Source organism: Nelumbo nucifera, chromosome 4, assembly GCF_055504915.1.
Source record: "Nelumbo nucifera cultivar China Antique chromosome 4, China Antique-T2T, whole genome shotgun sequence".
NCBI lineage: Eukaryota > Viridiplantae > Streptophyta > Magnoliopsida > Proteales > Nelumbonaceae > Nelumbo > Nelumbo nucifera.
Window position 1 is genome coordinate 28,943,644 of NC_142652.1, and position 25,293 is coordinate 28,968,936.

Sequence of the window (25,293 nt, forward strand, 5' to 3'; positions counted from 1 at the left end):
CAAACTGAGCCTTAATGTGTGCCATCATTGTACCTCTTTCTTTGTGGTAATCAGGATAAAGAGAATAAATGAAAGAAATTAGGAATTGACTTGACACAAACAAAAATAGAATGGAAGCACAGAATTTTGGGCAAATTGTTGAATAGTATTATTGGAATGTCAGTATCACTATCAGGAACATTGTCTATTCATGTGTTAATGTTGTTCACTGACATTAAACATGGCTCAGTTTCTTTTGGATTTGTTTGGTTCGTCAGAGAAGGGACCCGTGAAAAAAGGAGAATTCTCCTTTTCATTTATGGCATTGGAATGGTTAGAAAATATTGACTCAGAAAAGCAAAATTTCTAAGACATTAGATGGTTATCTTACTAGTTACTTGTCTGAACACTTGAAATTTATTTGGGAAATTGCATTGTTTAACTGAAACTTGATCTCTTTTCCCATTACTTGATACCTGCAGTAGATGATTTATCTTTTGTTTTTATAAACTGGCATTTTCTTACCAACTATACAAAGCCATGCTTCCTGTCAAATTGAGAAAGAGGGTTCAAGGAAAGTTTTCTTTTGTAATCTTTTTTGGTAATTTGAAATGCCATAATAAACCACAACCACCAGAGCACAACGAAACCATGTCATAGACTCACATAGAAAACAGTACCAGGGTTTAGGGTATGATGTTGCATCCTTCTTATTCTTAAAGAAGCTGAAGCTGAAGGATGCTTAAACCAGCTGGAAGAGATTGCCTATTAGAGGAGTAGCATGCTTAGGACATGTATAACCAACCAAATAGCTAAGGCAACTTGCGAGTTAGACAGCCCTTCCCACGAAGATCCGTGGTAGGAAATTAAAGCAACTACCAAATACTTCTTAGGGTCTGTTTGGTTCACAGCCAGAATCGGAATCGGAATCAGAATCAAAATCCTTTGAAATCGGAATTGGAATGGTCTATTTCCATAGTCTATTTGATTTAGACAGGAAGGAAAATGGGAATTGGAATAAGCAAGAATGGGATTCCATTCCCAAAGGAGGGGCAGGGAATGACCATTCCCTCATATGGGGGAATGTTATTCCAGGAAGAATGGGAATGGATTTCAATTCCGCTCAACCAAACAGTTGGAATCGGAATTACCCATTCCCGCAAATCAAACGGGCCTTAAATCTGTACTTGGAAGTCACTTCTTTGCAACTTGAAGTGATGAACATGCTACAAGAAATCAACTGAGGAAGACATAGGGGACAAACCTGCAATTTGGATTGTGATCAGCCAGTCAGCCTGAACCAGACCTCCAACTCCAAGTTGGGCTGGCATATTGGACTAAAAGGTTGGAGTTAGACAAGAATCACAGCCTTGTTAGTTGTTAGTTGTGAGGATGTATTTAGAGTCGCATTTGACCTTGTATATGAAAACTCTGAAGGGCTAACATCAGTGGTAAAAACTGAAAAAGAGTAAAACGCCCGTAAAAAGTGGGGCATATGACATTGATTAATTGTTAGACATGTGCCCAATCCAGTGGGTCATATCAGATGGAGGTCTGGATTGGTCACAGGATCTCATGTGAACAACTGGACATTTACTATAACATTGTTTAATGTATTCTTTGTCACCTAATCTTGCCAATTTGTTCTTCAAAATTCAAATAAATAACATGGAGAAGAACTAGAAGAAAAAGAGAATTATAAAAAGAAAAGAAAACCCTAACCTTACCGTATCCAAGTTAGTTACGACCTGGGTTGAGTTGGTGGATAATTATTCTTGTGTTAGGGAATAAAAATTGGGTATGCACTATGTAGTATTCTTTCCTCAGGTTGCTTTCCTACTTGCTTGTCCATGAAAGAAGGTTTTCACTTATCACTGAATTACTTAAATACTCCCTGTTAAATTACTTAAATATACCCTACACCCTAAAGGGTTAAAGGTTCTATATCCTGTATCACAGCACCTTCAACACTGGGGATAATCACATATACTTACTTCTGTGAACACTTCAGCCCAAGAGTTCAATTTGAAAGCTATTCTCAACAATTAAAAATATTTGTGCCATAACATGTGCCGCTTCATTATAGTGAGGTGGAGCTAAGTTGACGAATTGATGCAGTAATTATCTGGTTCATGGTCCAGGGTCAGAAGGTGCCGATTGGGTCAGTTGGTATTGGTAAGCCCCTTAGAAATTCGGACTTGGACCGGAACAGATAGTCCGTTTGCGCGTTACCAACAACCAAAACGGTTTTTCTTTTCTTCTTATAGAATATAAACAACCAAAACGGTGTTTGGATGGTCTTATTCTTGGGAAATGTTAACCTGGTTGAACTTACCCCTCATGCACGCATTAACAGGTGTTATACACCTATTATATTTATTATTCTAAATTTATTTTGATAGATAGAATAGTCTTATAGGTAACATAAATTATTTATTATTTTTAAATTTTACTTTTCACTTTTTTATTTAAACGGATTGAATGATTGAATTGGACGACTCGACCATCATCATCATCCAAGCTTTATCCCAACTATATAGTTGATTATATGAATCCTATTTTACCAGTTTAATGCTATACCCATGGTTAAAAGTATGAGTGATTAAAACATTTTTCACTACTTGGACCCATATCCTTTTTTAGTAGCATGCTTGAGCGCGTCACTTGTCCCTTTAACCTTATCTCCTTCAATTTGCAATAGATTCACGTGATCAAATCATGTTTAGTGTATTTTCTCTTATTTTATCATCTATTAGTATTATTCCTCGATTCATTCAAAAAAATTTTTAGCTTTTTTACTTTCTACTTATTCATCTTAGTATATATGTTCTTTTGTCACATTCATCTTTTAGACATGTTATTTCTTGATTACCCACTTCTTTGCTCCATTCAGTTGTCTAGAAAATTTTCTTTCTAATCTAACTATCTAAGTGTCATACAACTCTGAATACATCATATCCATCCATTTTGTCCTGAACAACCTGACCTACAAGTTAAAATGATTTTACGCCCCAAACTGAGAGTTGATTTAAAATAGGAACAAGCCATAGACAGCTTTATCATAATGAAAACAGGGCAGTGAAAAAGAACGAAAAAGATATTCCCCAAACAACAAGGAAAGCATAAGAGACGGGAAAGGAAGCATCTTAGAAAACTCTAATATTAATGAATAAAGAAAGCTACCATTTTTTTTTTTGAAAAATAAAAGTTACAAATTTGGGCACAGTTCGTTTTGGTAAAACGTGGCGTGGCATACCTTCAATTGGTGGCCCAAAACCAAAAGTATTCTACAAAGATAAAAAGGCTGAGGTCTCCTCGCATGGGTTTTGCCCCTACTAAGTACTAACCAAAAAACTGAACCTGCCCAAACCCAAAATCCCAAATCACCTCCCATTTAAAAATTGTAGTGTGCTCATAGAAAACTAACGACCAAACCCAACATCTCAAATTAGTCGCTTCTTTTGCTTCTAGGCGTTACTTGGGCTCGGTCTGTAAGACTAATTTGTTTCCTTATGTACCAATCAGACCTAGACCACCTGTCCAGAAAAACCTTCCTTTTGCTTGCAAATGAATGCATTAATATATACTTCTAAGCAAGGCCCAGTTTTTAAAATTCAAAGTAACAATACATTATTAGCTTAAAAAACCTAATAATTTTGCTGCAATAATACATTATTTTATTCATTATCTTGAGTGATTTTGAGTTTTGACACCCAAACACAAACGGACACATTATTTTATTCGGGCCCTAAAGATCTTGACCCATTTGGCCACTTTGACATCGAAGAGGCACTCTGGTCTTATTCGTTTCGAGCCAAATGGGTCCAACTCACTACTCCCACTAATCGAACAATTTCTTTTTCACAGTGTCACCTGCTCCAATGGCCCATACAGAAACTACTTTCCACTTCATTCATGACCCATGGCCCACTTCCCAGTTCTGGAACTCAATTATTTGGACTCATTTAACATTAATTAAAACCAAGGCCCATCAATTGATAACTACTTTCCTCCCCCCTCCTTTTTCACTGACAAGCCTCTTCCTCTACCATCCTTTGACCACTCTCCGACTCGCTGTTAGATATGTACTGACGTGATCTCGGATCCGGTATTCCGGTGGAATTTCCTTGTTTTTCGGCCGCGCTGTAGAAATTCAAATTTTCAAATGAACAGAAAAAGGTTACTTCCCCCCCCCCCCCCTAGTTTTATCTGCTATGCTGTGGTTCTAGAACAATTTTCAGTTCTGAAGGTTTTTCCAGGTCAGTTTGTTGACTTGGAACGTTCGACTTTTCATCTTTATTTTGCCCAAAATCCATTAATAGTTTCAGGCTATGGTTAGTGGTTTCGTTTTGAAAGTCTACAAGTCTGTTCCTCATTCATTGATCAATTTCATGAATTTCTGCGCTGGTGGTTGTTGAGGAAAAGTATTATTATATAATTTAGAAATGCTTCTCTCAGTATGCTTAAACCCTATGCGTTGTATCGTAATTTTGTTTCTTTAGTTTTATACAAGATTCTTGAGTCTGATTTAAGAAAGGCGGTAGGTAATGTAAAGATAGCTCGTTGTTTGATCATTCTTGTAAGTTAACGAGTAGATGCAGCTATTTTAAGTAGTCTTTTTTTTTTGGTATTGTGTTGAACGATCTGATGAATCATTAACATCGGAATTGGTTTACCGAACGGAGGACTAGTTCTTCTATGGGAAGTCAGGTATGCTGAACCCTGCAAATTCTTGTCTGCTATAAGTATTGTAGAGAGAACTTCTTATTGATTTCCTTGTAAGTCCTTAAAATTCTGAACTATTCATTATTAAGTTCATTTTAAGTATTTGGACGGACCCTTGTGACTCTTACATATTTGTTTTTGGATTTGATGATTTAATCTTACTAAGGTAAATTATGTGCTTGATATGTCTACCTCCTGGGGTTCCTCTTACTGGCTTAAGATGCGACCTTATAGTTGAAGTAATCAGTATGTTCTTGGGGTTGGGGTGTAGGGGAGCATGGATTAAAGTGTTCCTTTTTAAAGAAACAGGTGATTGTCTTGTAAACTTTTACAGTCAATTGAGAATTTTAGGTTCTCTATGCTAGATATTGTTTGGGGATGACATAGGCTGTAGAACTCTTAGTTGCTACATGGTCTTTGGTGTTTCCTTATCAAAGTGGTTTTAGTTAAATCTAGATTTAAGACGCTCATATTGCTGACCATTTACAATGATTGCCACCTGACCAGATGAAACTGATCTTAATTCCTACCTCAGTTACTGCCGTCCTGTTCTCGTTCTTATATGATCAATAGCATGATCTTACATAGTAATCCTCTGTTTGTTAGTAACTTGAGTAATTTGTCTTGGTATATATGATCTTACATAGTAATCTTCTGTTTGTTAGTAACTTGTCTGGGTATATATGAGCTTATATGCTAATACTTTGTTTATTAGTAATTTGTCTGGGTATATGAACTTCGTACTTCTCATTACTTGCCACTATTTTGATGTTCATTCTCCCTGAATCAAAGGACTCTTTTTCCTCAGCCATTATGATATAGTTTAATCTCATTAGGCTTGTAAAACTATTTACCAGATAAGTTCTAACTTCTCACTGATTTGGAGATAAAGTTTCTCTTTTCAGTCTCCTTTTTCCCATTAATGTGAATTTTCTTCTATGAGGAGTCATACATAAATGTCAAAGACATTATTTTCAATCATAAGGAATAATCTTACCCTTATGCTTGCTTTTACAGATGGTTACTTTGATTCTAATATAGGATCTGCCCTTCATACTACCATGGCCTATGGAATGACTGGTTGAGTTTGTAATGCATTTTTTGTAGCATATATGCAGTTGTATGCACAAGAGTCTGAAATATGTTTTTGGTGTTTGTTCCTGGCAAGTTAGCTTTCTCAGTTCAGCTTGTCAATTATTGAGTTCAAGGTGATCAGTGAATTTCCCTGCTCATTGTTCTTTTGAAACAGTTTCTGCAAAATGTAGAAGTCATTCTTCTTAAACAATTACTGCAAGAATATGAAGTTCTTTTAATGGGATGTGTGCATACTTTTTCTCTTCTTGGGAACTGGATGGAATATCATGTTTCATGTTATCCATCCAGTTTCAATTTTCTCTTATGTTTCTTTCCTTTTCTTTTGTCTTCAAGTTATGAAGGTTCATTTTCACTTAACTGACTGTTCCATTTGTCTTATAGTCGGTAACAATGCCAGATATTCAGTTGGGAGCTCACACCATAAGATCCCATGGAGTTAAAGTGGCCAGAGTGCATAGGCATGACTGGGTTATACTTCTACTTCTTGTGGTGATAGAAATAGTATTGAATGTTATAGAGCCATTTCACCGCTTCGTTGGAGCAGAGATGATGGCTGATCTGAAGTACCCATTGAAAAGCAATACTGTTCCCTTTTGGGCTGTTCCAGTATGTTTGCAAGTCTTAAGATATTGCCTCAATTACCATATACTAAAGACTGTTTCCTCTAGAAATTGAGTTTGTTTAATGTATGCAAGAAAATTAACTTTTCTACTTTTTCTTGTAAAAGGTTATTGCAATATTATTGCCTTTTGCAATTTTTCTTGTGTACTACTTTTACAGAAGGGATGTATACGATCTGCACCACGCCATATTGGGTAACTCTTCTATCTTTTTAGGCTTTCTGTAATAGGTTCCTGTTGTTTACATGTTAAAGCTGCTTGCATAGTACTAAGTTGTTTACATACGCAACCCAGGCCTTTTATTTTCTGTATTGATAACTGGAGTTATTACGGATGCAATCAAAGATGCTGTCGGTCGTCCTCGACCAGACTTCTTTTGGCGTTGTTTTCCTGATGGGAAGGGGGTGAGTCCTGATTTTCATAGTATATACACACATATGTCTGTATGTGTGTGCATGTGCTTATTTATGTTAACAGCACTTGTACTTAAGATCTCATAATATTCACAAGCTGCATGTTCACTGTTCAGGTGTATGATAATGTGACGTCAAATGTTATTTGCCATGGGGATAAAAGTGTCATCAAGGAAGGGCATAAAAGTTTTCCAAGTGGTCATACTTCTTGTAAGTAGCACAATCAGATGATAGCACAAGGAAATGTATATGCTTTAAGATATTTATCATGTTTTTCTTGGTTTTCTCATTACATACTTTTTATGACATTATGGGGACTACCATTTCCTCATTCTTATGGCTTCACTATAATTGGGTTTTATCTATCCATATGCAGGGTGTTTTGCAGGCCTTTGTTTTCTTTCATGGTATATTTCAGGAAAGATCAGAGCATTTGACCGCAGGGGTCACGTTGCAAAGCTCTGCATAGTCTTTCTTCCATTGCTTGTTGCAGCTCTTGTGGGTGTTTCCCGAGTTGATGACTATTGGCATCACTGGCAAGATGTATTTGCTGGAGGTCTTTTAGGTACAAACTCTATTATTTATTATAACTAACAGAAAATTTTCAAACTTTAAGTTTCTTGTTTGCATTTCTACACTAATTTGTTCTGTCACAACTCATCAACTAATGAACTTGTTTCCTCCCCCCCCCCCCCCACCCCATGCAGGCACAACTGTAGCTTCATTTTGTTATTTGCAGTTCTTTCCACCTCCGTATGACATAGATGGTATGTTCCTTTTCTTTTTTAGTTCATATTTCTGCTTCTCTTACCAGTTACCACTTGGAATGAGAATTTTATCTCAACTGAAGCGTTGGCGTTGCACTATAATAGTATAACAATGAAAATACATGTGGTAAAACCAACCTATATGTTAAATTAATTGAACCTATCTGGAAAACTCCATGCAACAAAGCTTTAAGAAGTATAAAAATTAACAAAAAATCAGCCAACTATTCAAGTTGGTAAGCAAAAAGAAGTCCATGAAAATTAGTCTTGTTCTTGTATGTGATGCAGCATAAGTTTCCTGGTTTTAGGGGTGAGCATTATTTGGTTAAAACCAAAATACCAAACCGAAAATTTTGGTTTCGGTTTTTGGGTAATTTGGTTTGGTTAGTTCGGTTTTTAGGAATTTCGGTTTTCAGAGTTAGAAATTCGGTTAATCGAAAAAGCCAAATTAACCGAAATTCATTATATAATATGTAATATATAGTATACAATTTATAACATATAATATATAATATGCTATGTAGTTATATATTAATATATTATATATAATGTATTATAATGAAATTCAATTTCATAATATGGGTTATAATATAATATTATATATATTAATTAATTAAATTCGGTTTTTAACCAAAATAACCGAAAACCAAACCAAAAATTCTGGTTTCGGTTATTTCTGTTTTCTTGTAGTTCGGTTTCGGTCTGGTTTTCATCTTTTTATTTTAGTTTTTAAAATTTTGTTTTATTTGGTTCGGTTTTTAACCGAATGCTCACTCCTACCTGGTTTATCAACTATGATCCTTTTTGGAAGCTTCAAAAGTAAAACCTCGATGAGGTGAAACAAAAAAAAAATAAATCAAAGGATTTGAATCATTTGCCAGAGGAAGATTTATAGAAGGGAATAGGAGAATTGGCAACATCCTGGATCAATGTCATTTTGGTAGTTTTGGTTATTATGTGTTGAACCAATTTGATGTCTGTTTCATTATTGCCATGAATTTGGTTTAATTAGTTTAAAAGGTCATAATTAGTTTGAAGAGTTAGTTCTCAGAGAACTTGGGGGTTGTAATCACATCAAGTTTTCTGGTCTATTGCTGGGTCTAAAACCTGTATGTTTGACTGATAGTTCAAAGTATTGATACACCCAAACACGTATCAAGCATTTCGGGTGGATGAGACCTTTTTTTAGTTTTCTAGTTCTATATTTTTACAGGGAGTTTATAATACTTATATTTAACAGTTAAAACATCAAAATTTCCAAAAGCCTAAAAATAGGTGTTTTGGTGACCCTCCAGAATGGTACGTGTATCATATCGATACTTTGAACCATGGTTTAATTTTTTTGGGGTGTCATTAGATACGTTTTCGATTACCAGAACAAGAATAAACTCCTATAAATCTGGTATGGATTAGGAGTTAGGACTGTTTTACTAATTGGGTATCAGTTGCTGACAATATTCAAGCCTTTATCATTTGTAATCTACTTTTGAGTTGTTTCTTGTTTATATTTTAAATGATTTATAAATTATAGTTGATTCATGAACAAAAGTTGGTGATCAAGTTGTGTGTTCCCCATCCCCTGTCCCTTTGCTAATTCTTTATCTGTTTTCCTATTATTCCTCTATTACCTTACTCTTTTGTATCAAGCATTCTTCATGCTTATCTTAAGTTTTCTTTTTTATTTCTAATTGTTGAAACCTTAGTTGGCGCTACTATCATACAGTCTCACCAGCTATATACTTCTCTTCCTTTCTACCTGAAATCTCCATCACAAAATTATTTCTACTGAGTCTAAATCTTTATATTCCACTATTCTGTAACTGAACTTTATTGATAAAAGAATGAATCACAATATACACAAGCTGTATCAAGTATCCCACTTTGGTAGAGCTATCTACCCCCGATAACATCTTTTATATTTCAAATTTCAATCACTCTCTTAGAAGGAGACGAAGACCTCCAATTTTTCCCCACTTTTTACTATTTTCTTTTAGGGTTCAACCAACATGTATGCTGCCTTGAAACCTCAAAGAATTCAAAACCTGTCTCATAAGAAAATTTTGTCCAATCAACAAATATTGGAAAAAAAAATAGGGGTAAAAGTAGGAGCTCAGACCCTATATTTTCTGGAATTTCTTTTCCTTCTTCCATATTTTTCATGAATATGTTGAATTCCCGTGTTTTAAGGAACTTTATGCATCTTTTTTTACCAGGATTATAGACAATTACTAGTGAAAGATGGTTGTTGCTTGTTATTGCAACCTAGGGAATTACCCTAGAATTCATGGTTTTTATTAAAAAAAATAAAAAATCCATTGCCTAGCCTCACCTTGGCACTTTGAAAACTATGCGATGTGATGATTCTTCTAAATATGGGCAATGTGGTAAAATATGATTAGACAATAATGTAGGGGCTGGGAAGGCAAGGTTGATGGGTAGGCTTACTTCAAAATCCTGCAAAGCACTTAGGTTGTTAAGGGTCAAGATACTGTTACAAGAAAATATAATGTTGGAACTCAAAATATGTATGAATTTCTAACAACTTGGAGAGGAAGGTTTTTCATATTGCCTAGGGAAGAGCTACTAATCATTGGGAACTTTTGTTCCAGGTGCTCAAGCTATGTGCAGAGCTATAGATTCATGGTTGGCTTTTATGGATTGCTATAAGCCTCGTATGGTTGGGGTGGGGGGGGTTCCATTTTGAGTTGGCACAGCTTAAATCATTATAGAATGTACTGATGTCTTTAGATGCAACTATCATATTTAATTGATTTCATGTTCGTTCCCATTTCTAGAAATTTATTTTTCTTTGCACCATTGGTTCAGTTCATTCTTTGTGATTTTCTGATTTTTTTTTTAATTCATTATGGTAAAACATGCAGGATGGGGACCTCATGCATATTTTCAGATGTTAGCTGAGATAGGAAATGGTCAACAGTCCTCCAACACCACTACCAATCATCTAAGCATCCGGTCATCAGAGATTGAGAATGCTTACACCCAACCTGTACATGATAGGGAGATGGGTGTAATGGGCATACAGGATACAAGTCCAATTCTGAATGCAATGGAATCTGGTAGGAGGCTGTAATATTTGGATGGAATGCGATAGTCTATACTCGGTGCATTGTAAAATTTCCTCCATGTCAAACTTGTTTATAAAACCCAAATGTCCCTGTTTTTTGCCATTGGTCATATATCAGGATATCAGGTTGTACATGTTCTTACATCATCCATTGTGCAGTTTGTTAACTATTGTGATTTACTTAATGGTATCTTGTTGAGAAGTTCGAGAGCCAAGGTATTATAATATCTCAAAGACACATTCCAAAAAAAGAAGTCTTTAGAGATGGAGTGCAAAAGACTTGGTGAGTTTACTCAAGTTTGAAAGTTCTATAGGCTACAAGGATTTGGTGTATCCATCTGGTGCATAAGATGAAGCTTGTGATCTCGTTTGTGAGGATGCCTTATTTGAATGCTAAGTATAATTCCAATTTTTATTGTAAGGGAATCTCAATTTTGCAGCCTTTGTACCATCGACTCACAAATGGTGATTGTTAAGTTTTTTCAAGTAGTGGTTCTATTTTTCTTTTTTTCTTTTCCCTCTTTTTTGCTTAAACGTGTATCGCATAATTCTCTTTTTCAAAAATGCCTTATTTAAGTATTAAATAGGCAATGAGATTCTTTACAAGCAAAAACTCTGTACACACTCTACGAGAATGGGAATCCAGCCGTATATTGAACATAATCTCTTCATGAATTTAACATACATGTATATGAGATATTTCCAATGTGGATGTTACATGCACGGAGTTTTTTTCGTAAGAGATCCGGCTCCATTAGAGGGTTCCATCCAGTATTTTAAAATTTTGAAAGAACTTTTGTATCAATGTATTTTTACCTATACCATAAGCATCGATATTTTAATCCTGTTGCTTTGATCCCAATTTAAGACATGAATCAAGGTTCAATTTGGAAAGATTACAAATAGTACAAATGCATATAAAATACAATGTTTTGCATTCTACTTCAAAACTGAGCCCAATGAAACCAACAACATAACCAATTGTGTTTTGTGTCCAGTGATGAAGCCTTTCACCAATGTGTTGAAAAGAAAGGTAGCAGTACCATTTTCTTTTGTCAATGGATCAAGTTGTAAAGTGGGACATGTCGGGCATGGCTCGAGCATTATAACAATTAAGTTGTGTCATGGCCGATCCATACCAACGAGACATAACGAGCTTAGGTTTCAAGGCTCGCAACCCGACCCAACACAGCTTTAACACAGCATGGCATGACATGAAGTCAGTCCACTACAGGCCGCACTGGCCCACCAACAATATAGCCATTGGGTGGGTTTCCGATAGCTATTTTTTGTTTTTTTAGGGGTTTACGTAAATACCCCCAATGGTTATAAATAACTAGTTTGAAGGGGGTATTTGTGTATTTTGGCTTTAGGGGGAGGAAAAACGATAATAATGCCCCACCAACAACTATATAACAACTAGTTTGGTGGGCATTTTGGTGAAATGATAATAAACTTTCTAAAAGGCCAAAATACCTCTCCCAATAACTATTAAACGACTACTTTAAGGGCATTTTGGTCAATTGAATTAATTCCAATTCCTATAAATACTCTTACCCTCCCTCATTCTCATCACACCAATTTTTATATTTTTATATACTCAATTACTCTCATATATTCATATACTCGCATACTTTCTTAATCTCATACTCTCTAGTCCTTAATTCTCAACTTTATTTAATTTTCAATAAGAAGGCTTGCTCAAGTATCTTAAGTTAGTAACTTGGGAAGCTTAGAAGCTTTATCAATTGAAATCAAGTTGGGATTTTGGACCGATTGACTGAGTAAGATGCAATTATTTTCATTTTTAGGGTTTTACTACAATTTTTTTAAAATGGTCGATTCCTATAAATCCCTTTGCCTTTACCAATATGTTTAGATTTGAGGATATATGGTCATAGTATGACAACACCAATATGTGTGCTAGTGCTTCTATGGTTGGCACTGTTATCGAAGCCACCCTCACTACTGCTATTATGGAAAGAAAAAACCCAACCCAGTCTAGGAAAAATTTATTATAGAAACCCCTGGGGGGAAGGGAAAAAGAGTTATTTGCATGAGATGTAAAAACTATAATTAACATCTAAAACAAAATCCAATCCAATTTGGTTAGTTAGGATATTAAAGATTGGATTTGTCCAATGACATTCAATCTAAGCTTTATCTTACGCATTATATTGTTATTGAAGGTCTTAGAAAATAGACTAATTGCCTAATGGATACGATAAATATCTAGGAGTGTAACTTGGGCAGGTTGGGTCAAGATGAATGTCAACCCAAGTCCAACCCTAATGGTGTAAACCTTAGGTTTAGGCCTGGCCCAACTCCAGGTTAAACCCAAATTTGTCAATCCAAGCCAACTTGAGCTTAATACAACACAATTGAAGTTGGGCTAAGGGTCAGGCCAGGTCGGGTTAGTCAAGCTTGGACAAGTTGTTTGGATTTGAAAGAATATATATATATATATCAAATGATGATAATAGTCAGTAACCAAATGACCTTACTAGTTGAACCATTAACCTATTTAATCAGGAATGGACTACGATTAAGACATTAATTCATTTTTCTTTGTATTTTAGCCATTTTTATCTTTACAAATAATAATTCTTATTTTTCAAACATATTTCTGTTTAATATGAAGAATATATAACATTAATGCTTGTTTAAAATTATCTATAAACTTTATAAAAATCTATATTTTTATTTTTTATTATTTAATTTATGAGATAATAAAAATTACTTATTTACCAAGAGAAAATGCAATTCCAATATATTGCTTGAATATTGGTTTTTAATATTGTGGTCAAATCAATTATATATATATAATATGTTTTTATTATTTATTTATATTGAATTTTTGTATAAACTTTTTATATGATGAAAACAATTGAAAAAATACTTATATTTTTGTATTTCTTTATTTCAACTATTATATTTTCTTTTCCTTTTAATAATTTATTATTATTTTTAAATTAAACCAGATTGTATTAGATTCAAATATCTAACATCTTGATCAGATTCCGATTCGAATCAATATTTATGAGATCTAATTAGATCTTCGGATCAAATCGAATTTGAATATACATTGATTCGAATTTGATCTATTTGCATCCCTACCAAACCACTTGCCTACAATGACCTAGCTAATTAAATTATTGAACCATTTGACATGGTTAGTGGGGTCATGTGTTAGACATTAATACTCTTTATTTTTTATCTTAATTTTTATCCCATTTCTATCATTAATGAAAATAATTATCATTAATCACACTTTTTTATATGATGAATATATAATATTATAGAATGTACCCAAAATTATCTACAAATTTCTATATTTTCTAGAATTTTATGTATTTTATTATATAATAATAACATCATGTTTTGATCTATTTGACATGGATAGTTGAACCATTAACCCACTACTTGGATGGAAAAAACATTTTTTCTTTTTTGGTTGATTTTAAATCACATATTACATTTTCATCATCAATAAAAGTAATTCTTATTTCACATTTAATTTTGCACGTGGCAGTATCAAATGATGATGATGATGATAATAATCAGTAACCAAAGGACCTTATTGGTTGAACCGTTAACTTATTTAACCAGGAAAATAGACTATGATCAAGACATTAATTCATTTTTTCTTTATATTTTAGCCATTTCTATCTTTACTAACAATAATTCTTATTTTTTTCAAACATATTTTTGTTTAATATGAAGAATATATAATATTAATATATGTTCAATTTTTTTAATAAAATTTATAAGAATTTTATATTTTTATTTTATTATTTAATTTATGAGATAATAAAAATTACATATTTACCAAGAGGAAATGCAATTCCAATATATTGTTTGAACATTAGTTTTTAATATTGTGGTCAAATCAATTATTTATATATAGTATTTTTATATATTATAATTTTCTTTTTCATTTAATAATTTATTACTTTTTTAAAGATTAAATCGGATCATATCAAATTCGAATATCCGACATCTTGGTTGGATTTAGATTCAAATCAATATTTATGAGATTCGGTTGAATCTTTTGATTAGATCAAATTTGAATATACCCTAGTTCAAATCTAATTTGATCTGTTTTCATCCCTATCAAACCACTTGCCTACGATGACCTAGCTAATTAAATTACTGAACCATTTGACATGGTTAGTCAGACCATGTGTTAGACATTAATTCTCTTTATTTTTTATCCCATTTTCTATCATTAATGAAAATAATTATCATTAATCACACTTTTTACGATGAATATATAATATTATAGAATATACTCAAAATTATCGATAAATTTCTACATTTTATAGAATTTTATGTATTTTATTATTTAATAATAGCATCCAGTTGACATTGATAGTTTAACCACTAACCCACCACTTGAATGGAAAAACCATTTTGCATTGATTTTAAATCATGTATTCCATTTTCACCATTGATAAAAGTAATTATTATTTTCACATTTATTTTTGTTTAATATGGTGAATATATAACAATAGAATTGTATCAAAATGTTTTATACAAAGCTTATATTTTTCTTTGTGTTTGTATGTATGTATGTATGTATGTATGTATTTAATATTCGTTACTTAGTTATGACATCATAGATTGAACCACTTGACCCGAAGCATTAGATCATTGACCTACCTACCATCTAGATATGGAATGATTTCATTTTCAAACTGGTTTTAAATTTTGCATTTCATTTATACCATTGATAAAATAATTATTATTTATCATACTTATTTTGGTTTATATTATTAGTATATAATATTATAGATGTGCCCAAAATTGTTTCATATTTTTTTGTACTATTTTATTTTAAAAAAATATTTTTAATTATACATCATGGACTAACCTATTTGACCTGAAAGGTTGTACCACTAACCCACCCCCTAGATAGGAAGATGGTTTAATTTCCCATTGGTTTTAAGTTGTATATTTAATGTCCATAATTAATAAAATTATGTCTATTTTATCATAGTTTTTTTAATATAACAAATGTATAATAATAGAAACATGTCTATTTTTTTAAATTTCATTTTTTTTATATTTTTTGTATTTTTATATTTCTAAATTTGTATTATTTATGACATTATAAAATATCCATTTGACCCAAACAGTTGAAGTGCTTACCCACGACCTAGATGGAAAGTATGATTTTATTTCTAGGTTTATTTTAAAAATATAAAATTTCATTATATTAATAATTATTGTGTAAGGATTTATTAATGGAATTTAATGATGATAAATACAAGTATTTTTTATATTTTTAAATTTATATTATTTATTTATGACATCATAAAATTATTTAGTTGACCCAAATGGTTGAACTACTTACCCACCACCAAGATGAAAAATATAATTTAATTTCTATGTTTATTTTAAAATGTATAAAATTTCATTCTATTAATAATTATTGAGTATGGATTTATTAGTGGAATTTAATGATGATAAGCAAAAGTATAAATGTTGGATTCAATGAAAGAGAATGTGATTTATTTAATGACTTAAATGTGAGACTTAATAAGAGGTAATTGAATGTACTTAATGGTACTCTTTTAATTACATTTTCTGCCCTTTCAATGGAGATGAAATAATTTCAAGAGAAGGGACATTTCAGTAAAGAAAATGTCAAGAAGCCAATACCTCCTCATTCACACTTTTATAAGTAGTATATATATTAGCAATTGTGTCGTGCTGCCCGTGGCCCGGTACAACAGCCCACGGGTCGGCCCGGCCCAGCACAGCCCGCAACATGGCCCATATATACTATATATATACACACATAATACTTATATATTTTATATATTTATCTATAATATATAATATATTATATAAATTATAATTATATAATAATATATAGTATGTAATATATTAATAAAATAAACAATTTTTTTTTCAATTTTATTATACTAATTTATTTAATTATTGTATACATCAAAATTGATATAAAATTAAATTTTTAAGTTTCTTTTTCAATTTTTTAAATAAATAGGCAAAAATAACTTTGGCCCCCGTCCATGGCCCGACTTGGGCCAAGGCTTGGCCCACGGGCCAGCCCGGCCCACACAAGCCTGGGCTGTGGGTTGTGCTGGGCCGACCCCTAAAATTTTCACCGAGTGGCATAGCTCGCACTTTACGCGAGCCGCCTGCGACCCACTTTACACCTATATACTCCCACTAGGGCCCACTATGCCAAAAGCGAGAGAAACCCCATCCCTCTCTTTCCTTTTTGTGCCCCCATGTCGCGAAACGGGAGGGACATGGGGACGTAAAAAAGGGGATCCTATCAACTTGTTCCAACCTAGGATAATAAGCTCATGGGCTTGCCGTCGAGAAACGAAAGAAGACTTCCATCTCCAAGCTTAGCTCAGACGTAGCTCGCTTCTTTTGGGGGCGGAGACAAAATAAAACATCCATAAAAAAGATGCTCTCTCTCTCTCTCTATATATATATAGATAGATAGATAGATAGATAGATAGATAGATAGATAGATAGATAGATAGATATACATAGTCGTCTTTCGTTGGGCTTTATTGCTTAATTTAAGAGTAGAATTAATTGAAAATATATACAAATTTCATTATCAAATGTATCATATGACATATGCTATATACATAACTAGAATATATATATATATATATATATATATAATTTACATATGCATGTACTATATATTTTTTGGGTAGGCTCCGGTTCGACTTGGGCTATCGGAGGCCTCAACCCAAGGTTCAAAATTTCGATACAATACGCCTCATATTAGGTGTATCATATTGTATCTTTAGGGTGGGATTCACTCTTTTTTAACATAAGATCTGGGTAGCCCGAAGACCTTTTGCCATAAGATCTGGGTAGCCCGAAGACCGTTTGCCAGACGTGCACCTTTCTGTGCATCGTTTTAGGTATTTTCACGCGAGATTAAAACACGAAAGATGAGGGAAGTTTCATTTGGAGCTTCCCGAAATCAGCCTAAAATGGACTTTCCGCGTCTTTTCGGTGCCCCATCTTTTGGCAACGAGATCTTCTACGTGCCAAACTGGAATATACCGATTTTCGGTCTTCCCGGCTGGTAAGCAGCCGAAAGACCGCGCAAATTTTTACAAGCTTAAGTTAAGCCCGAGATTTCAGGCCCGGTCCGCAGCTAGAAAATATAGGTCCAACCCGTGCAAAAACTCGGGTTGGACCCGCCCAAGTTGCACCGCTTTAAATACCGAGGTTTTGGGCATCAAATGGAGGGTTTTATAGTCAAAACACCAAAACCCTAGCTTTTCTCGTCTTACGCCCATACTTGTGTGCATCTCGTTAGTTTTGGCGCCGATTGAACCCTAAAAAGGGAGAAGAGAGAAAGAGGTGTTGCACTCTATTCTATCCCTCTCTCCACAGCATTCATTCCTGGTAAGATCAGCCATGAAGTACAATCCACGGGTCTCCAGCTCCCGGCGCAAGTGCCGAAAGGCGCACTTCACGGCCCCCTCTAGTGTGCGCCGGGTGCTGATGAGTGCCCCACTATCTGCCGACCTAAGGAACAAGTACAACGTCCGGTCGGTGCCGGTGAGGAAGGACGACGAGGTGCAGGTTGTTCGTGGAACCTACAAGGGACGAGAGGGCAAGGTGGTTCAAGTCTACCGTCGCAAATGGGTCATCCACATAGAGCGCATCACAAGGGAGAAGGTTAATGGATCCACGGTCAATGTTGGCATCAACCCCTCCAAGGTCGTCATTACCAAGCTCAAGCTCGACAAGGATCGCAAGTCCCTTCTTGATCGTAAGGCCAAGGGCCGCGCAGCCGATAAGGCCAAGGGCAAGTTCACAGCTGAAGACGTCGCCGCCGCCGCCGCTGCACCATCTCTTCAAGAGATCGATTAGGTTGATCTTGATTGCTCTCCATCACTTGTGCCTTTTTCTTCTTTCTTATTAGTTATTAAGGGCATTTGTTTAGCAAGTAAAGTAGTAATTTTTAGCGTTGCTCGTCATTTTAGAGACAGACAATTACCTGCATTTTCTTGGTTGTGTCTTATCGATTATGATAATCGGCAAGTTTTGTGTTTAATCTTTGGTTAAGTGAACTATTTAGCGAATATGATATATTGGGCAGTGATGTCGCTTGTTTCATTTTATATGTTTGGGTGGAAAACGATGATCGCGTTTGACTCAAGTAATTCGCTTACTTTCGCTTACTTTGGATTTAGTTTTATTCGTTTGGATTAGCAGCTTGAATGTGAGAGATTTGGGTTTTGAGTGGATTGCTGATATGGACAATTATACGTTTGAGTTCGATTAGACATTTGGCTTTTGCAATCACTGAGCATATTTGCGGTTCTGAAGTTGTTTTCACCAATTCTGAATGTTTGAGACTCAAATCTGAGTTTTATGAGCCTTTATGCGTTTGACAATTTCTTACGGCTTTGTGGTTTTTTATCAGTGGGCACCTAGGGTTCTTTGCGTACCAAAAAAAATGAAGTTGTTTGGGTAGAATTTTATAAATTCAGTTAAGTAATTAGAAAATGGGCCCTGGTAATTTTCATTGTTGTCTTAGTCATTGGGTTGGAATTTTATTGCTTTATTGATTCATGTTAGCAGTTAAATTGATAATTTACTTGCTATAATCTATATGGATTTATTTTAAGGTTTTCTAGTGTTGCACAGCCTCTCCTAAATGCATGAAGTGTCTGTGTTGGACATTTGCCGAGTTCCAAGTTCCAACACTCAATTGATTCTTGATGGACACTTCTATGTGGCATATTTCTCTCTCATTACTTATTTGACATAAGTGAACAGTTAATGTACAGATTAAATGTCATTTTCCCTACAAAACGTTATATTAAGCAAAAACAACAATGATAACCTTTCTAAAACTGCTTCTATAGGTTAATGATGTTAAAGTTCAACGAATTATTTTGTGGGTTATACTTGTTTGTAGACATATTACCAAGTCCTTTTTTCTTCATCTTGCTGAGTGAGGCTCCTGGACATGTCTATTTCCATGCAACACAAGGTTTCCATTTTGATAAAAGACACTTGCTGAATACGGGATTTGAGCCTCTAGTGATTGTTTAAGGTGGTTGGTCTCATTGTGTGGCTACCGTTTCTGGTTGTGAAGAGAATACCCTGTTGATGTTTTTATGATGATCTCCAAAGGAGGTAGCTAAATATACTGCTTTTATCCAAAGATGCATCTAATCAGCTCTTCTCTTGGTTGCCCAATGTAATATTGGTAACTTGTATAGCTTAGCATGTTTGAACCTATTGGTACTTTACATTAATGTGTACACTGAGCATCTCTGCTTCCATAATAAGGTATTAAGTGTCAAATTTTCTAGCCCTTTGCAAATTTAAATAGATCACATGCTTATTGGTATAGAATTCAATTTGGCTAACATCCCTCAAATCTTTTTTGGATGATTGTTTCTATGTTGGGATTGAAGATGAAGCTGAATGGGTTACAAACTTTCTTGAGTAGAAAGGGTTGCTCAAGGAAGCAATGAGGGTTATAATAATTGGGATATGGCATTGCATATTTCTACATTTAGTGCTTCTTAAAAAGTGGCAAGAAACATAACCTATTTTTATTGGATTTATCTGGATGCAAAGCATGGTTCTACTCTGAGCCTAGGACTGGAAGTAGGACTATCTTAGACATATTTTGGTCTACTTTGATTTGCTAATGTGGCAGTGGAGAACTATAGAAAGTCAGGGAGGAAAGAATTTGTGTTTCAATTGGACTTGGAAAAAGCATATGATCATGTTGATTGGGGTTTTCTCCAGTGGGTCATGGGGAACATGGGCTTTGGTCAAAGATGGATAAAGTGGATTATGGGGTGTTTTGAAGACCACCCTTTTTTTCATGCATGTTGTTTACCGTAGTGGCTGAAATTTTTAATAAACTGTTGAAAGGGACTGGTGAAAGAAATATCTTTTGAGGTTTTAGAGTGGGGATAGAAAACTAAGTACTTTCCCACTTGTAGTTCATGGATGGCACCATGGTTTAAAGTATCGATATGATACACCCTGTATCGGGGTATCATATCGTATCTTTTGAAAAAGATACGGTCTGAAATGCCTGTTTCCAGGTGTTTCAGAACCCCAATTTTTTTAATAATAAAAAACATGTTTTCAGCTTCCCAAAAAACCAAAATTTGAAAAAAAAACTTGAAAAAAAGTGTTTCGGCTGTTTCTAAGTACCGATACGATATGGCCAATATGCGTATCCTATCGATACTTTGAACCTTGGAGGGCACCTTGATTTTGGGAGAATTTAGGGGAATACAAGATGTGAGGGCTTTAAGGTGGATTCTGGAGATAGGGGAGAGGGTTACAGGTTTGAAATTTAATTTAGGGAAATGTAGATTGGTGGGGTTTGGAGAGGGGCATCCTAGAGGAGGCTGAAATTGTTTTGGGATGTGAAATTCAAGAGTGCCTTAGATACTTGGGATTTTCATTGGGGGGCAATTCTAGAGATGTGAGTTTTTCAGAGGGCATCATTGAAAGGTTTGTTAAGAGGCTGGTCTGGTGGAAAAAGAATTATATTTTTAAAGGAGGGAGAGTTATTCTAATTAAATATGCCAGTGTACTTTTTGTCCATTTTGAACCTCCAGTGAGTGGTGAAGAGGATTGAAAAAATCATCAGGGATTTCTTGTGGGATCCAGTGGAGAATAAAAATGGTCATTTCCTGAATTCGGAAGAGGTGTGCCAGCGAAAAGAGTTGGGTGGACTAGCAATAGGTAGAATCCAGGAAAAGAAATTGAATCTGTTGGGGAAGTGGTTTGGAGTTTCCCAAGAGAGATTGACATTTGACAGAAAGGGCGTGCACCCGAATGAGTGCACGCCCTTGGAAAGCATTTAGTAATAAAAGTAATAAAAGTCATCTATGGCGTGCACCCGAATGAGTGGGACTTTGGACCACCTTGGGGTACAGCTATGCGAAGCCCTTGGAAAGCATTTCAGGCTTTACTTCCTACCTACATATGAACTTCATATGATATGATGTGGTTTCTGGACAAAGGATGAAGTTTTGGGAGAATACTTGGTGGGGGAATCTTCCTTTCTGTCAAATGTCAAACTTTCTCTAGAAAATGAACAGGTCACTGGTGTGGGACTTGGGATTGAGAAGACCCTCGAGTGATTATGAAACAAACGAACCGATTCCCCTGTTGAATCTTTAGGAAGTTAATCTATGCCAATCAGGAACATCTATACAAAAAGTCTATGCCAAACAACGGTCGATGAGAGAATTTGGATACCCATTACCTTAGGGAACTTTACCTGTGCCTCCTTTTTTAAGACCTATCCAACTAGTGAGATTCAACCGTTTCCTGTGTTAGAGGTGTTGGGAGGCTGTGTTAACCAAATACCTGTGAAGGGTTCCAAAGAAAATGGAACTTCTGTACTCTCTCTCCTCATGTGTGTGTGTGTGTCCTCTGTATGAAGAGTGGGGAGAATGCCAATCATCTCTTACATAGCTTCTATGCCTCTAGAATGTGGCAGCTAGCTTTCTGTTTGTTTGGAAAACTGTGGACTGAACCAGCTGAAGTGGCTAACTTGTTCAAAGTAGTGGTGATGGACAGCAGCACTAGACAATAGGTTTTGGCAATGTATGCATGGGCCTGTGTTGTGAAAGAAATGCAATAGTTTTTGAAGAAAAAAGTAGGGATGTAGAGGAGGTTTTTGGTTTGACAAGATTAAGGGCTGCTCACTGGGCTGTGGTTTAAAGGAGTTTTACTAAATAAGTAAATAACCTACTAGGAGGGTAGTCAGCAGGTGGTTGATGATTTCTAAGCACGAAGAACAACGGATGAGTGGTCCCCTTGTGCAGGAGGGGTGGCCAATTAAACTTTGATGGATGTTGTCTTGTAAACCCAGGGGCTTCTGGGGTGTGGAATTCTAGACCATGTGGGCAATGTTATTCTCAGCTATTCAGGTCCGGTTGGTCATGGGAATCCCCTCATTGATTGAAGGCCTCAAATTACTGAAGATGCAGGATTTGAGCAATGTGCAAGTGAAAGGTGACTGTCAAGTAGTCATAAGCTGGATGGGGGGCAAGTGTTCAAGTTCCTTGGCAATAGGGGTATTTTGGACCATTCAAGTCAATCAATTTGGCCGGATTGGACAGACCAATGAGACGTTGAATTTGGATGGATTGGACCTGGTTCATCCGTAATGAATTTATATTGGATTGAGCCAATATCTGATCCATTGATAGAAGATAAGAACATAGGTGTCAATGGACCGGGTTTGAGTTGGAATCAATCAAAATAAATATGAATTTGATCAGAGCGAACAGTCCAGACATTGAACCGGACCGGTCCAAAATATTCATTGGAGTAGATGGATTGGATTGGACCAAATCCAGTTCAATTGGTCTACTTGGCAAGTTAGGTGCCTCCCTGAATGCCTCGTTCAATTGGGTACCTAGAAGCGCTAATGTGCAGGCTGACTCTTTGCCAGAACAGGGGTTGGTAGGGATTGTCTAGTTTGGGGTTGTTCAGGGCCAGGTGCTCTATTGTAAGCTGTATTGTTATAATGTTATGTCGTGTTATCTTTCTTTTTTTCCTTCTCTCTGCTGTTGCTATGTTTGTAAGATTACTGACTGGGTGATCAGTAGCCTGCTCCCTGTTCAAGTTGCCCTACTGCCATTTTTCAAGCAGTTGATGCTTTTTAATGAAACGCTTTATGTTAATGATAAAAAAATAAATATCTTCAGGCTTCAGCACAATAGCACTTTTATCCACTAGGGATTGATGTTTCTGGCATAACAGAAAACTGTGTTGGTGATGCAATTGATTAAGAGCAATACATTAAGGGTCCATTTGGTTCACTATCAGGATCAGCATCGGAATGGTCTATTTCATAGTCTCTTTGGTGTTTAAAGGAATGTGAATGGGAATTTGAATAAGCTGGAATGGGATTTCATTCCAAAGGGAGGGGGAGGGAGTCACCATTCCCTCAAATGGGAGGATGCCATTCCACCAGGAATGGGAATGGGATTCTCAATCTGCCCAACCAAACACTTGGAATGGGAATGGGCCCTTCCAAGTCTGATTCTAGCCAACCAAATGGATTCTAAGATGTGGTGATATATAGCCAACGGCCTACATGCCTTCTTGAGCTTGTACCAAGCAAGTAAAGGGAGGGGAACTAGCAGTATATATTGATAAAAACAAAAAGAAAACTAGACTTGCAGTATAGATGAGCAGCCATCCAACACCTAGGCATATTGTCGTGTCAAGAAAGATAATTTGGTTCTTTGGCGACAACTAGGGCCATGTTTGGTTCAATTCTCATTCTTTCTCATTCTTACCCAAGATGAAATTGTAAAATAGAAAAGAATGGGTAAAATATGTAAAATGAGAAAATATTGCTATGAATCAAACACTTCCAAAAAATGAATTCTTTTCAGGTTGGCAAGTAGGGATGGCATTTTTCCTCATTTCTTCGATCCCTATGGGGATCTGTCTCGAATGGGGCGGGGATAGGGATGATTTCCCCCCACGAGGATGGGGATGGGGAAATTTTCATCCTCGTTAGCGGGGACCTCGATCCCCGCCCGTGGGATCCCCACTAATATATATGTATATATGTATGTATACGTTATATATGTACACATACGTCTATATATTAATGTTTTAAAAATATGGTTGAATCTTTTTTAATAAATTGTAAATTTTAATTGTTTTATTTTTATTTTTTAAATAAAATAAAATAAAAAAACAATAACAAAATTATTAACATTATAAAAAATTACGAGGAATGGGGATTCTCGTGGCGATGGGGATGTCCTTGTCCCCATTAGCGGGGATGGGGAGAGGCTCCCCGTCCCCGCCCCGCCCCGTTGCCATTCCTACTCGTAAGTGTCCTATGTTGTTCATTTTCATTCTTCAAAAAAAAAAAAAAATTGTGTCGGTGTTCACAAACCGCCAGCCTAGGTAGGTCTCCAATAGTTAATGTTTACCAATTGGCATATATGTTTTGTAAAAGTACTTTAGTAAAAGTGCTTTTATAAAAGTATTTTTGTAAAAATGCTTTTATACAAAGGTGCTTTTATAAAAGTATTTTGATAAAAGTGCTTTTATACTTTGGTAAAAGTGCTTTCATAAAAGTACTTTTATAAAAGTGCTTTCACAAAGTGTTTTTATGAAAGTACTTTCATAAAAAGTGCTTTTATAAAAGTATTTTCGTAAGTGATTTTGTAAAAGAACTTTCATAAAAGTGCTTTCGTAAAAGTGCTTTTACAAAAATAAACATATATGGCAACAGTTATAGGTAGAGTTTACTTAAAGAATGAAATGAGCAAAGATGGGGCATGATTATTTTTATGTTACGGGTTAGTCAATTTTTGTGCTATGGTGTTGATTTTTCATTCTAAAAAGAATGTGTCTCTTGGTAAGAATTTTGTAACCAAACACTAATGTTATTCATTCTTGTCTATTTTTGCAATGAGCAAGAATTAAGAGAATAAGGTCAGAACAGTGAACCAAACATGGCTTAGATGTCGCTCATTTGACAAAAATAAATAAATAATTATTCATGTTTTATGATGCATGTAATTATTGTGCTGAGTGACAACTTGCACCTGATTTTCCAAAACAAAGTG

At 35.2% G+C, this 25,293-nt stretch overlaps 1 protein-coding gene and 1 pseudogene across 5 annotated transcripts; both read left to right on the forward strand.

The window, feature by feature from the left end:
• Positions 1–3,983: 3,983 nt before the first annotated feature.
• On the forward strand, positions 3,984–11,115 carry LOC104613308 (lipid phosphate phosphatase 2-like). 4 transcript variants are annotated; one of them, XM_088903599.1, is made up of 9 exons: positions 3,984–4,158; positions 5,722–5,912; positions 6,181–6,405; positions 6,527–6,614; positions 6,714–6,823; positions 6,949–7,042; positions 7,209–7,397; positions 7,540–7,599; positions 10,482–11,115. In XM_088903599.1, the coding sequence occupies exons 3-9, from the start codon at positions 6,190–6,192 to the stop codon at positions 10,688–10,690; spliced, it is 966 nt and encodes a 321-aa protein (XP_088759725.1). In that variant the 5' UTR covers positions 3,984–4,158; positions 5,722–5,912; positions 6,181–6,189; the 3' UTR covers positions 10,691–11,115. The 4 variants fall into 4 exon arrangements, with proteins under 4 accessions (XP_088759725.1, XP_010279384.1, XP_010279382.1 ...); XM_010281082.2 differs by lacking the exon at positions 5,722–5,912 and having other exon boundaries at positions 3,984–4,238; XM_010281080.3 differs by lacking the exon at positions 5,722–5,912 and having other exon boundaries at positions 3,985–4,158.
• A 6,835-nt stretch (positions 11,116–17,950) lies between these two features.
• Positions 17,951–18,819, forward strand: LOC104613310 (large ribosomal subunit protein uL24z pseudogene; annotated as a pseudogene). Its single transcript, XR_016085208.1, has one exon. The product of XR_016085208.1 is annotated as a large ribosomal subunit protein uL24z pseudogene (transcript).
• Positions 18,820–25,293: the final 6,474 nt, after the last annotated feature.